Source organism: Clupea harengus, chromosome 12 (assembly GCF_900700415.2).
Source record: "Clupea harengus chromosome 12, Ch_v2.0.2, whole genome shotgun sequence".
Classification (NCBI taxonomy): Eukaryota; Metazoa; Chordata; class Actinopteri; order Clupeiformes; family Clupeidae; genus Clupea; species Clupea harengus.
In genome coordinates, this window is record NC_045163.1 from 2,733,764 (window position 1) to 2,745,956 (window position 12,193).

The 12,193-nt window shown below is 43.2% G+C and overlaps 2 protein-coding genes across 2 annotated transcripts; both read right to left on the reverse strand.

Moving 5' to 3' along the window:
- Nucleotides 1-3,117: 3,117 nt before the first annotated feature.
- On the reverse strand, nt 3,118-5,353 carry LOC116222855 (glial fibrillary acidic protein-like). The gene is made up of 4 exons (XM_031577869.1): nt 5,339-5,353; nt 4,450-5,026; nt 3,499-4,158; nt 3,118-3,152 (listed from the first exon to the last, which is right to left on the reverse strand). Exons 1-4 carry the CDS (start codon nt 5,351-5,353, stop codon nt 3,118-3,120), a joined length of 1,287 nt encoding a protein of 428 aa, XP_031433729.1.
- Nucleotides 5,354-9,358: 4,005 nt separating this feature from the next.
- Nucleotides 9,359-11,139, reverse strand: LOC116222856 (vimentin-like). Its single transcript, XM_042709415.1, has 3 exons — nt 10,668-11,139; nt 9,717-10,376; nt 9,359-9,387 (listed from the first exon to the last, which is right to left on the reverse strand). Exons 1-3 carry the CDS (start codon nt 11,137-11,139, stop codon nt 9,359-9,361), a joined length of 1,161 nt encoding a protein of 386 aa, XP_042565349.1.
- Between the last annotated feature and the right edge of the window lie 1,054 nt (nt 11,140-12,193).

Consider the following 12,193-nt stretch of genomic DNA (forward strand, 5'->3'; position numbering starts at 1 on the left):
TATAATTTTGTTATAGATTGCTACTGACGATTCCCCCTAAAAATGATGAAAACCATGGCAGAGACAGGTTTGCCATTTTGAGGGGATATATAACATAAGGTATCCTGAGCAGTCCCAAAAAGTTATGCTTGATCACTGTCGCATTAATCTAGCTTTTTCTAACACAGCACAGGTACACTCAATTAAAGCGATTAGCAAATGAATAAAATACACCTTTTTCAACCACAAATAAGAGATACATAACAGCGACTTCACGCAGAGGCTCTGGCCTAGGGGCCCCCTGAGCTCATGGGCCCCTGGGCCTGGGCCCGGTAGGCCCGTTCGTTAATCCATCCCTGCTGTGAGTTATTTAAATGCCTGTGCTTTATGGCGAGGCTGAGCTTGAGCACAAGAGACCAAAATGCAAGTGGTGTGTATCCTGTTCATGGTTTACAATTTCTTCCAATTTCATGGTTTTATTACTAAAAACAAATGTAGGCTATTGTTGAGGGCTTTGTCCCTCACGTACTGTACCTCTGAAGTAACGTTAACGCTAGCTAGTAGGCTACACAAGCAGCTATAGTTGTCTGACAGGACTAGAGCTAACGTAACATTCATCTTACTAGCGCTAAGCCATCAATGCTGATATTTTATTGCAAAAAAGTCACCCGTCAGAGTGTTGGGTGGCTTCCGAAACCTACACATCAAATGCAAAATCTACACGCATTTGGCGCTTGGCAGATGTACATTTCAGACCTTGAGGATAGCCTACCTATATAATTTGCCTCGGTAGCCTATTGGGAAATTAGTGCATACAAAGTAGCCTACTGATATAGTAAATCAAAAATGTATTCATAACTATTGTATAGTTGTATATTGCAATAATAATGGACCTCATTCTCGAGGGCAACTAAGAAGACATTTCCGTTTACGAAGTTCGCGGTACAATTCTGGCATTCATGACAGTTTTCTCGTCTGGGAATCGTACATCTTACACTGTATGTTATCGTTTTGAAACTTCCGTCTATGATAAAAAATCTTTTCACGTCAGATTTGCTCATATAGGCTATTGCTGACACTTTTAAAAAACAGTTTTGAACAATGGTCTGATGCAAATAAATTAAACAGTGATTAAAGTATCGCTTGTTAATGTCATCCATTTTCTAACCAGCTTCTTAACCACATCGATTTAGTTTATGTTGTTGCTGTTATGAAGTGACGCAGTGGGGTTAATAAGGGTTCAGACTGAGTTTGCGAGGCGTTCACGTGGGGCAATTACATCATCAGTTTATATTAGATATTTGAACTTCTCTCCTCTTTCAAATTGTTGATTATAGAGCATCATTTTCAGATGTCCAGGTACTTTCTTCCATGTAATATACATGACCTTTGCTTTTTGAATAGAAAACTTAAAACCCCAGTCCACTCCCCATTGTTCTAGAACTTAAACATCTTTTTGAATCTGATCAATTATGTATGGAAAATTCCTTCCCCTCTTCCATATAACAGCATCTAGGGCCAGTGATTTTCCGTTTAAAAAAAATCCATTTTCCGTTTCACATTTGGTGAATTCCGTTTTTTTTTCCGTTTCAGCTCATTTTGTTCACCCTGAGGTAGATTGATGGTTTAAAATGAGTGAATAATATGTGCCCTTCTTAGATTGTTGTTTGCCAGCCATCAACAGAACAGAAGACTAAACATTTTTTGTTTTAAATGCGATTGGGAAGACGAGCGCGTGAATGTGACTGAATGTGACTTTAGCGGTGTGTGGGTCAACGGTTGAAAAGGGGGCGTGGCCGGAGCGGAGTTCAGGGCAGACGTGACATTTTCTCAGTGGTTTTGTTCTTTAATTAATGTTTGTTCATCGTTGCAATCGTTGTTGTGTTTATTTGAAAGAAATATAGCCTTGCAGCTCAAAATACAGGGGAATTTGGGCGATTTGTATGAACAAAATGATGTTTCCGTTTCAAAGGTGCAATTCCGTTTCAAAGTGTTCATTCCGCGAATTCCGTCCGTTTTCCGTTATCGTGGAAAATCATTGGCCCTAAGCATCATCAGCATAAAGCAGACCATCAATGTTATTCCCAAGTATATCATTAATCATTATATTAAACTAAATTGGATTCATCACACTCCCCTGGGGAACTCTCTTAATCCTTGCATGAGGCACCCTTTAAATAGGCTGGCCACTTGGCCAAATTTGTCCAATTAGCTCCACTTGGAGCCAACCACTGTTGTGGGGGAGGCCGGGCCCAACCATTGTGGTGGGGGAGTTAACCCCACATCAGGGCCAAACTCCTCACCAGTGTGTCACGTGAGAAGGGGGGAAATTCACCTTCTCACATATATCAAATGAAAAATGTGTGTGTTGAAGGTACACAAGCTATGCCTGAGAGCTTTTCCTTTAAATCCTATCCTTATCCTCTGCATTTCCCTGTATGTTTAGCCAAAGACATTCCAATCTCCTTCAAGGTCTGCGTTCAGAAGGAATTTTGATTGGTTCAGAAACTTCAAATGCCAGTATTTTCTGTAATTGCTCCCACACACATTTTGTCCACATGTTATCACAGAGAGACACACGTTCGTAAGACCAGTAAGGTGGGATCAGTTGGTACGCCAGCAACTGAGTGGAGAGCTATTCAGATATTTTAACCATATTAGGCATGGTCTTATCTGTCCTTTGAGTTTGTGTTTGCTGTACAGTTCCAGCAAGTTGTACTGTGCAATACCAGTAATTGTATGAAATTCCAGTTAAGACATGGTTGCAGAAGGACATGTTGACTGTGGTGTGTTTAGAAGTTCATTTGAAATATGTGGAAGTGGCTGCAGATGCACTAAATCAGCAACCCTGCTATAATGTCCTGTTTGTCCTGCGACACCCAAATCACACACATACACCCAAGCACGAAAACACTGTAGAAACTGTAGGAGTGCACTAACGTCCAGCTTTATTTTAAGTAGCACCTGGGAACACCTTCACATCAAACTCATCTTAGCTGTTACTCAAAATGGCGTAAGGAATGTGGGTTCCCCAGACAGTCGAGTTAGCCAGAGCATAACAGGACATGGGTGCGCTGCAGTGTTGGGTCTCTGGGAATGACAGACAGGCATGGAGTGTCCTGGGAGGGGTGGAGGTCCTTAGGCAGATTCCTGGATGGCTGGGTGGCTCTCGCCTGTGGAGGCAATAAGCACGGTAACATTATTATTTCATGCTTTGCTGATTCTAATCATGTCTGGAGCACAACAGAAGTGGTAATGGGAAAGACTGTCCTCTGCTCAATTCACTTTGAATATAGGTGACCAAAAGAGTAAATTGGTTCTGTGGCCATTCAAAATAGCTTTTCCAGAGGAGTTCTGGTTTGAAGCTGTAACTCAATTCAGGTCGTCAAAAATATTTGTCCATTATATATTGGAGTGGGAAAATGGTAAGATCCTAAAATACAGACCCTAAGCATGGAAGTCGAAAAAGCTTCTATGCCAAACAGTAATGTTGGATGTAGTTAAGTATGGGTGCCTTACCTTCTGTAGAGATTCCCAGTCTCTTCTCCTCGCTTTCCAGCAGTTTCCTGTAGGTGGCGATCTCAGCATCGAGCTTCAGCTTGATGTGCAGCAGCTCTTGGTAGTCCTGCATGTATTTGCTCATCTCCATCTTGGTCTCACAGAGCTGGTTCTCCAGTTGATCAATGATGTCCTCCAGTCCTGCCACCTTGTCTTGGTGATTTGCCTCCATGCCTTCCAGCTGCGCTTCCAGAGCAGAATTACTGGCTCTCAGGCCATCAATCTGATTCTGCAGTTCAGTCACCTGACTGTGGAAGGTGGTGATCTCGTCCTTCATGGTCTTCATCTGGTCCTCATGTTTGCCAGCTGTTTGTTTCAGTGTGTCGAATTTGCCCTTGTACAACTTCTCTGCCTCCTGGACATTGCGAGCAGCCACGGCCTCAATCTCAGCACGCATGTTGCGCAGGTAGGCAGCCAGGTCAGGCCGGTTTGAGTCCAGCTCCACAGTGACCTTGGAATCCTCAATCTGCTTCATGAGAAGAGCCACCTCTTCCTCATGCAGCTTCTTCAAGAACTCAATCTCGGCCAGCAGCTGTTCCACACACCTCTCCAGGTCGGCTTTCTGCAGCGTGGCATTATCCACATCCTGACGGAACTCTAGCAGGATCATCTCAGCCGCCTCTGGAATTACAGATTGGGTAAGAGATAGTCAGCATTGCACTGCATCGTTGTAGAGCTGGCAACTCTAGACACTAGAAAAGCTATAACACCTCACATCTTAGTTGCTCTTGGCTTACCACCTCGTAATATCACTTGGACTATTGCTTCATTGTTTTCTAATTTTAGCAGCCAAAGACCAAAGTATATACTGAATGATGCTAGGTAACAGTATTGATGGGTATGACCCATTTGCTATTATACTGATTAATAAACCAGCAAGGTTCTAGTTCTAGCTCATCCATCTCAGCTTACCTTTGAGGGCCATCTCCTCCTCCAGTTTGAGCCTCCACACGTCTATCTCCTCCTCGATGTAACCCCTCTCAATGTCAGCTGCGCCCTTTTGTGCAGTCAGGGCCTCAATCAGGTCCCTCATCTCCTTGAACTTGATCTCATACTCTTCTCCGAGACCACCAGGGCCTCCCTTGAAGCGGCCCTGCAGTGCGGCCAGCTCTGCCTGCAGCTGGCCATTCCTCAGTTCCAGGGCCTGCACCTTCCCAATGTAACCGGCAAAGCGAACATTCACCTCATGCATTTCCTCCTTCTCGTTTGCATGCTGCTGGTGGATCTCTGTGCCAACCTCAACAGCAGACACACCACCCTGGTACCCATTACGACCGCGGCTGTAGGAGGATCCCTTACAGCGGGAAGGAGATGGACTTTGCACCCGCACCCTGCTGGAGTTGCTCACCGATAGGGACTTCTGGGAGTGTGAGGAGCCTCTCATGTTACTGACTGTTCCCGGGCCTTTTCTGTTGCTTGCTAGATAGTAGTTCCACCACAGAGAGAAGGGCCTCTTCTTTGTGTGTTCCTCAGCAGCTGGCCGACCTTGCTACTGACTGTCCTGGTGCTGGATCCTTGGCTTATATAGGGCCACTAAGAATCTCACACCCCTCTTTGAAACCCTGGCAGGGTTTTGACATGTTTTAATCTGTCACAGAAATCTGTATTTCACAAGAGGCTATCAAAATTCAGAAGATGCTATTGAACAATATAATTTTAATTTACATATACTTCCTTTGTGTTGATTCTTCTACACCTTGTTGCCACAGGGCTTTTGTATCAATCTTTTTTTACCACCATGCTTAATTGCAGTATAGCTAGAGATGGGCTAAACATGACATTCACACAATACTCCATTCACCCCAGGTACAGTCATCTTTACAATGTGTGTTTCGTACACCAGTGCTTCATGAAAATGTATGATTTCCTTGTTGAATTTTTATAAAGGGTAAGCTTTTCAGCATTATGGTTTTTAATCACTTAATCAATTAATTATTTAGTTTTATCAGTTTGATTGATTTCTTTTAATCCATATTCTGCTACATTTTTCCTTTTATCTTTGCATATTGTCTTTGTTCTTTCAGCCAATCAGGGTTGCACTGGACCATCTCCTTCTGAAGAACTATTATTAAAAAAAAAAAATCAAATGTGGTTGTTTCAGCCCAACCCTTCTTTTGCTCTGCTGCTCTGAAGACTGAGAATACTAGCAGCTGTGGGTGTGTGAGTGATAGCCACATGAAGAAGCCATGTCCTTGTCACAGTAGTCAATCTACATTCTCGTCACTAGAATCACTATTGGTTTCTCGGCCTCTGTGAATGCAGTCTGTGCATATTTTACTTATTGCATAGGTCCCCTCCATCAGTCATATGCAGGTTTTCCTTCTTCACACTCGAACGGCCAATTCAGATCTTCAGACTTGCACACTCAGGGGATTTCACATGTTTGTTGTTATTAAGTCTGAGACTTCTTACATCATTATATTTGACCAATGTTGAAATTGACAAACACACTATAGGTCTAGCCTGAACACGTCTGCAGATGATTCAACAGTATTTATATGGATCGCTTACGTCATACCTGAGAGGAGGAGTTAAGGAGTTAAAGGCCTTGGCCTCAGTGTTCGGCCTATGACGGAATACTGGATGCCATAACAGCAGCAATGAGTATGTATGTTCATAAACTTTGGGCTATATGCCTAGACAGTGGTTCTGTAGGCCAAGGGTACGATGGATGCTGGCTCACAAAACAGCTATAGACACATACAGGTATACAGCTATGTGGGTGGACTAAGACAGAGTTTTTTTAAAGAGTTTTTTTGGCTGAGATGATAACTAGACACTGGGCCATCTTGTTTGGCTCGGTGTTGAAAAGTTTTCATTATTTTTCACTATGTATTGTGAAGAACGCAATTTTCTGAAATATATTGTGAGGGACCGAAGCGGCCACCCACTTTTTTGGGGGATGTGGTGACTGGACTTGGTGGTGAAGATGGGGAAGAACGTGCAGGAGATGGTGCCTTCTTTTATACAAAAATATTTCTTTTTATTTAACAGGGGGACTCCTAGCCTGGATGCCAGACGAACGTATCCCCGCCCACAACATTTTAGGTCGGGAAGTTCGGTCTGGCATTGCTCTGTTGGGGAGAAAATATGCCCGACCAAAAACTTGACCAGACCAATCAAATTGTCAGGGCGGGCTTTATACGATGATGGACAGATGATCAACAGTAACGTAATCAACCACGTCACCAAAGAGCGTTTGGGTTGAATTAGTTTTCAACAAACATGGCTACCACTGGAGAGCTGAAATGTGTAGATTAGAGTCTGTTTTAGAAGACATCTACAGCGCATTCATTTTGAAAGAGGAACAGAGAAACGCGATCAAGGCATTTGTCGATCGAAAAGATGTTTTTGCCGTCCTTCCTACGGGATCCGGTAAAAGTCAAATGTATCAGCTGGCCCCGATGGTCTACGTCATGGTCATACTGCGTTGCTCTGATTGGTTGTAGGAATATCCAATTGAGCGAAGAGGCATTTTTTTTCCTGGTTCGGTTGAAACACGCCCCATAATCACAGCCCAATGGAGCAGTATCAGACTCATATTCTGACTAGAATTATGAGTATGACATCGTCAGGCTAGGGGACTCCAGTATTAGCCCCCAAACATGTGCCCACAAAATAAACCAACATAAATCACAACGACAAACACCCTTGAAGTACTACATTCAACTAGGCACAATTCTACTGGGCACATTTCTCTAGGCACAGATGCACTAATCACGGATTCACTAGTCACACAAACCAGACACACAGTGTTCACACATCTAAACACTGTCTTTCACTTCACCTTGCAACAGGTAAGTGTTTTCTATGCTTATTCCTTCTCAATGCTCTGTCAATGCTTTCTCCAAGCTCTCTCAAAAGCTCTCTCTTAATCCTTCCTCTTCTTCTTCTTCTTTCTGGCGGGTTACAGCGATATTAGCGTATACCGCCACCTACAATACAGGAGTGTGTAAAGGGACTTATGGCAAGGCTAGACTATTATTTAAAATAAAAAAATACATTATTTTAATTTTTATTATCATCCAGAAACATAATAAAAGTTTTGCTTCCGTCTTGTTGCATACCTTGCTTTTCTAGAATATCATTTATAAGCCTACCATTTTCAGCTTCGACCTCTTGCCACTTCATTCTGAAATTATCATATTTCTTACAATTAAAAATAACATGTTCAATCTTCCTTAACATTACATTCAGCACATAAGCCATTACCCTTTCCTATCATCTTTAGTATGGAATTAAGACCTGTATGACCTCGTCTTATTCTGGTATATACCACTTCCTCTCTTCTGTTAAAACCCAATGAGGAGACTCTACCCTCTTACCTGACTCTGTACTTTATGATACTGTCTAGCATCAGATTCCCATTCATCTTGCCATCTTTGCATGGTCTCTATCTTTATTAGACTTAAATCAAGTCTATCTGCTCCCCAGTAATGACCAGTAACCATCTTCATCAGGTTAATTACCTTTTTACACTTTGTTTAAATATATTCAATATGAAATTTCCATAAAAGTTTATCATTAAAACCAAACCCCTGTATATTTGAACGTCTCTCCTCTTTCAAGTGGTTGATTATAGAGCATAATTTTCAGATTTCCAGGTACTTTCTTCCATGTGAAATACATAATAATTTTTTAATAGAAAACTTAAAACCCCAGTCCACTCCCCATTGTTTTAGAACTTGAATATTTTTTTCAAAATTCTTTCCCCTCTTCCATATAACAGCATCATCAGCATGAAGCAGACCATCAATGTTATTCCCAAGTTTCTCAAGTATATCATTAATCATTATACTAAATTGGATTTATCACACTCCCCTGGGGAACTCTCTTAATCCTTGCACGAGGCACCCTTTAAATAGGCTGGCCACTTGGCCAAATTTGTCCAAATAGCTCTACTTGGAGCCAACCACTGTTGTGGGGGCGCGCGGACCCAACCATTGTGGTGGGGGAGTTCACCCCACATAAGGGCCAAACTCCTCACTAGTGCGTCTCTGTGAGAAGGGGGGAAATTCACCTTCTCACATATATCAAATGAAAAATGTGTGTGTTGAAGGTATGCAAGCTATGCCTGAGCGCTTTTCCTTTAAAACCAACCCTTATCCTCTGCATTTCCCTGTTTGTTTAGCCAAAGACATTCCAACCTCCTTCAAAATCTGCTTTCAGGAGGAATTTTGATTGGTTCAGAAATTAAATGCCAGTATTTTCTGTAATTGCTCCCACACACATTTTGTCCACATGTTATCACAGAGAGACACAAGTTTGTAAGACCAGTGAGGTGGGATCAGTTGGTACGCTAGCAACTGAGTCGAGAGCTTTTCAGATTTTTTAACAATAATAAGTATGGTCTTATCTTTCCTTTGAGTTTGTGTTTGCTGTACAGTTCCAGCCAGTTGTACTGTGCAATACCAATAATTGTATGAATTTCCAGTTTAGACATGATTGCAGAGGGATATGTTGACTGTGTTTAGAAGTTCATTTGAAATATGTGGAAGTGGCTGCAGATGCACTAAATCAGCACCCTGGTATAATGTCCTGTTTGTCCTGCCAAACCCAAATCACACACATACACCCAAGCACGAAAACACTGTAGAAACTGTAGGATTGCACTCAAGTCCAGCTTTATTTTAAGTAGCACCTGGGAGCACCTTCACATCAAACTCATCTTAGCTGTTACTCAAAATGGCGTAAGGAATGTGGGTTCCCCAGACGGGTGAGTTAGCCAGGGCATAGCAGGACATGGGTGCGCTGCAGTGTTGGGTCTCTGGGAATGACAGACAGGCATGGAGTGTCCTGGGAGGGGTGGAGGTCCTTAGGCTCATTCCTGGATGGCTGGGTGGCTCTCGCCTGTGGAGGCAATAAGCACAGTAACATTAATATTTCATGCCATGCTGATTCTAATCATGTCTGGAGCACAACAGAATTGGTAATGGGAAAGACTGTCCTCTGCACAATTCACTTTGAATATAGGTGACCAAAAGAGTAAATTGGTTCTGTGGGCATTCAAAATAGCTTTTCCAGAGGAGTTCTGGTTTGAAGCTATAACTCAGTTCAGGTCATCAAAAATATTTGTTAAAAATATTATACATATATTATAAGATACAGACGGTAAGCATTGAACTCAAAAAAGCTTCTATGCCAGTAACGTTGGATGTAGTTAAGTATGGGTGCCTTACCTTCTGTAGAGATTCCCAGTCTCTTCTCCTCGCTTTCCAGCAGTTTCCTGTAGGTGGCGATCTCAGCATCGAGCTTCAGCTTGATGTGCAGCAGCTCTTGATAGTCCTGCATGTATTTGCTCATCTCCATCTTGGTCTCACAGAGCTGGTTCTCCAGTTGATCAATGATGTCCTCCAGTCCTGCCACCTTGTCTTGGTGATTTGCCTCCATGCCTTCCAGCTGTGCTTCCAGAGCAGAATTACTGGCTCTCAGGCCATCAATCTGATTCTGCAGTTCAGTCACTTGATTGTGGAAAGTAGTGATCTCGTCCTTCATGGTCTTCATCTGGTCCTCATGTTTGCCGGCTGTTTGTTTCAGTGTGTCGAATTTGCCCTTGTACCACTTCTCTGCCTCCTGGACATTGCGAGCAGCCACTGCCTCAATGTCAGCACGCATGTTTCGCAGGTAGGCAGCCAGGTCAGGCCGGTTTGAGTCCAGCTCCACAGTGACCTTGGAATCCTCAATCTGCTTCATGAGAAGAGCCACCTCTTCCTCATGCAGCTTCTTCAAGAACTCAATCTCGGCCAGCAGCTGTTCCACACACCTCTCCAGGTCGGCTTTCTGCAGCGTGGCATTATCCACATCCTGACGGAACTCTAGCAGGATCATCTCAGCCGCCTCTGGAATTACAGATTGGGTAAGAGATAGTCAGCATTGCACTGCATTGTTGTAGAGCTGGCAACTCTAGACACTAGAGGAGCTATAAGACCTCACATCTTAGTTGCTCTTGGCTTACCACCTCGTAATATCACTTGGACTATTGCTTCATTGTTTTCTAGTTGTAGCAACCAAAGACCAAAGTATATACTGAATGGTGCTAGGTAACAGTATTGATGGGTATGACCCATTTGCTATAATACTGATTAATAAACCAGCAAGGTTCTAGTTCTAGCTCATCCATCTCAGCTTACCTTTGAGGGCCATCTCCTCCTCCAGTTTGAGCCTCCACACGTCTATCTCCTCCTCGATGTAACCCCTCTCAATGTCAGCTGCGCCCTTTTGTGCAGTCAGGGCCTCAATCAGGTCCCTCATCTCCTTGAACTTGATCTCATACTCTTCTCCGAGCCCACCAGGGCCTCCCTTGAAACGGCCCTGCAGTGCGGCCAGCTCTGCCTGCAGCTGGGCATTCCTCAGTTCCAGGGCCTGCACCTTCCCAATGTAACCGGCAAAGCGAACATTCACCTCATGCATTTCCTCCTTCTCGTTTGCATGCTGCTGGTGGATCTCTGTGCCAACCTCAACAGCAGACACACCACCCTGGTACCCATTACGACCGCGGCTGTAGGAGGATCCCTTACAGCGGGAAGGAGATGGACTTTGCACCCGCACACTGCTGGAGTTGCTCACCGACAGGGACTTCTGGGAGTGTGAGGAGCCTCTCATGTTTCTGCCTTTTGTGTTCCTTGCTAGATAGTAGTTCCACCACAGAGAGAAGAGCCTCTTCTTTGTGTGTTCCCCAGGAGCTGGCCGACCTTGCTACTGACAGTCCTGGTGCTGGATCCTTGGCTTATATTGGGCCACTAAGAATATCACACCCCTCTTTGAAACTCTCGCAGGCTTTTGACATATTTTAATCTGTAGTTCACATGAATCTGTATTTCACAGGAGGGTAACAAAATTCAGAAGATGCTATTGAACAATAGCATTTTAATTTACATATACTTCCTTAGTGTTGATTCTTCTACACCTTGTTGCCACAGGGCTTTTGTATCAATCTATTTTTACCACCATGCTTAATTGCAGTATAGCTAGAGACGGGCTAAACATGACATTTACACAATACTCCATTCACCTCAGGTACAGTCATCTTTACAGTGTGTGTTTCGTACACCAGTGTTTCATGAAAATGTGTGATTTCCTTGTTGAATTTTATAAAGGGTAAGCTTTTCAGCATTATGGTTTTTAATCACTTAACCAATTATATATTTAGTTTCATCAGTCTATATTTCTTTGAATCCATATTCTGCTATATTTTTCCTTTTATCTTTGCAGACTGTCTTTGCTGGACACCTGTTTAAACCTCGTGAAGAGGTGTGCAGTTTTTTATAGGGACACCTCTTCACATCTTTCAGCCAATCAGGGATGCACTGAACCATCTCCCTCTGAAGAACTACTATAAATAAAAAATCAAATATGGCTGTTTCAGCCCAATCCTTCTTTTGCTCTGCCGCTCTGAAGACTGAGAATACTAGCAGCTGTGGGTGTGTGAGTGATAGCCACATGAAGAAGCCATGTCCTTGTCACAGTAGTCAATCTACATCTCGTTACTAGAGTCACTATTGGTTTCTCTGCCTCTGTGAATGCAGTCAGTGCATATTTTACTTATTGGATAGGCTCCCTCCATCAGTCATATGCAGATTTTCCTTCTTCACACTCGAACGGCCAATTCAGATCTCCAGACTTGCACACTCAGGGAACTTCACATGTCTGTTGTTGT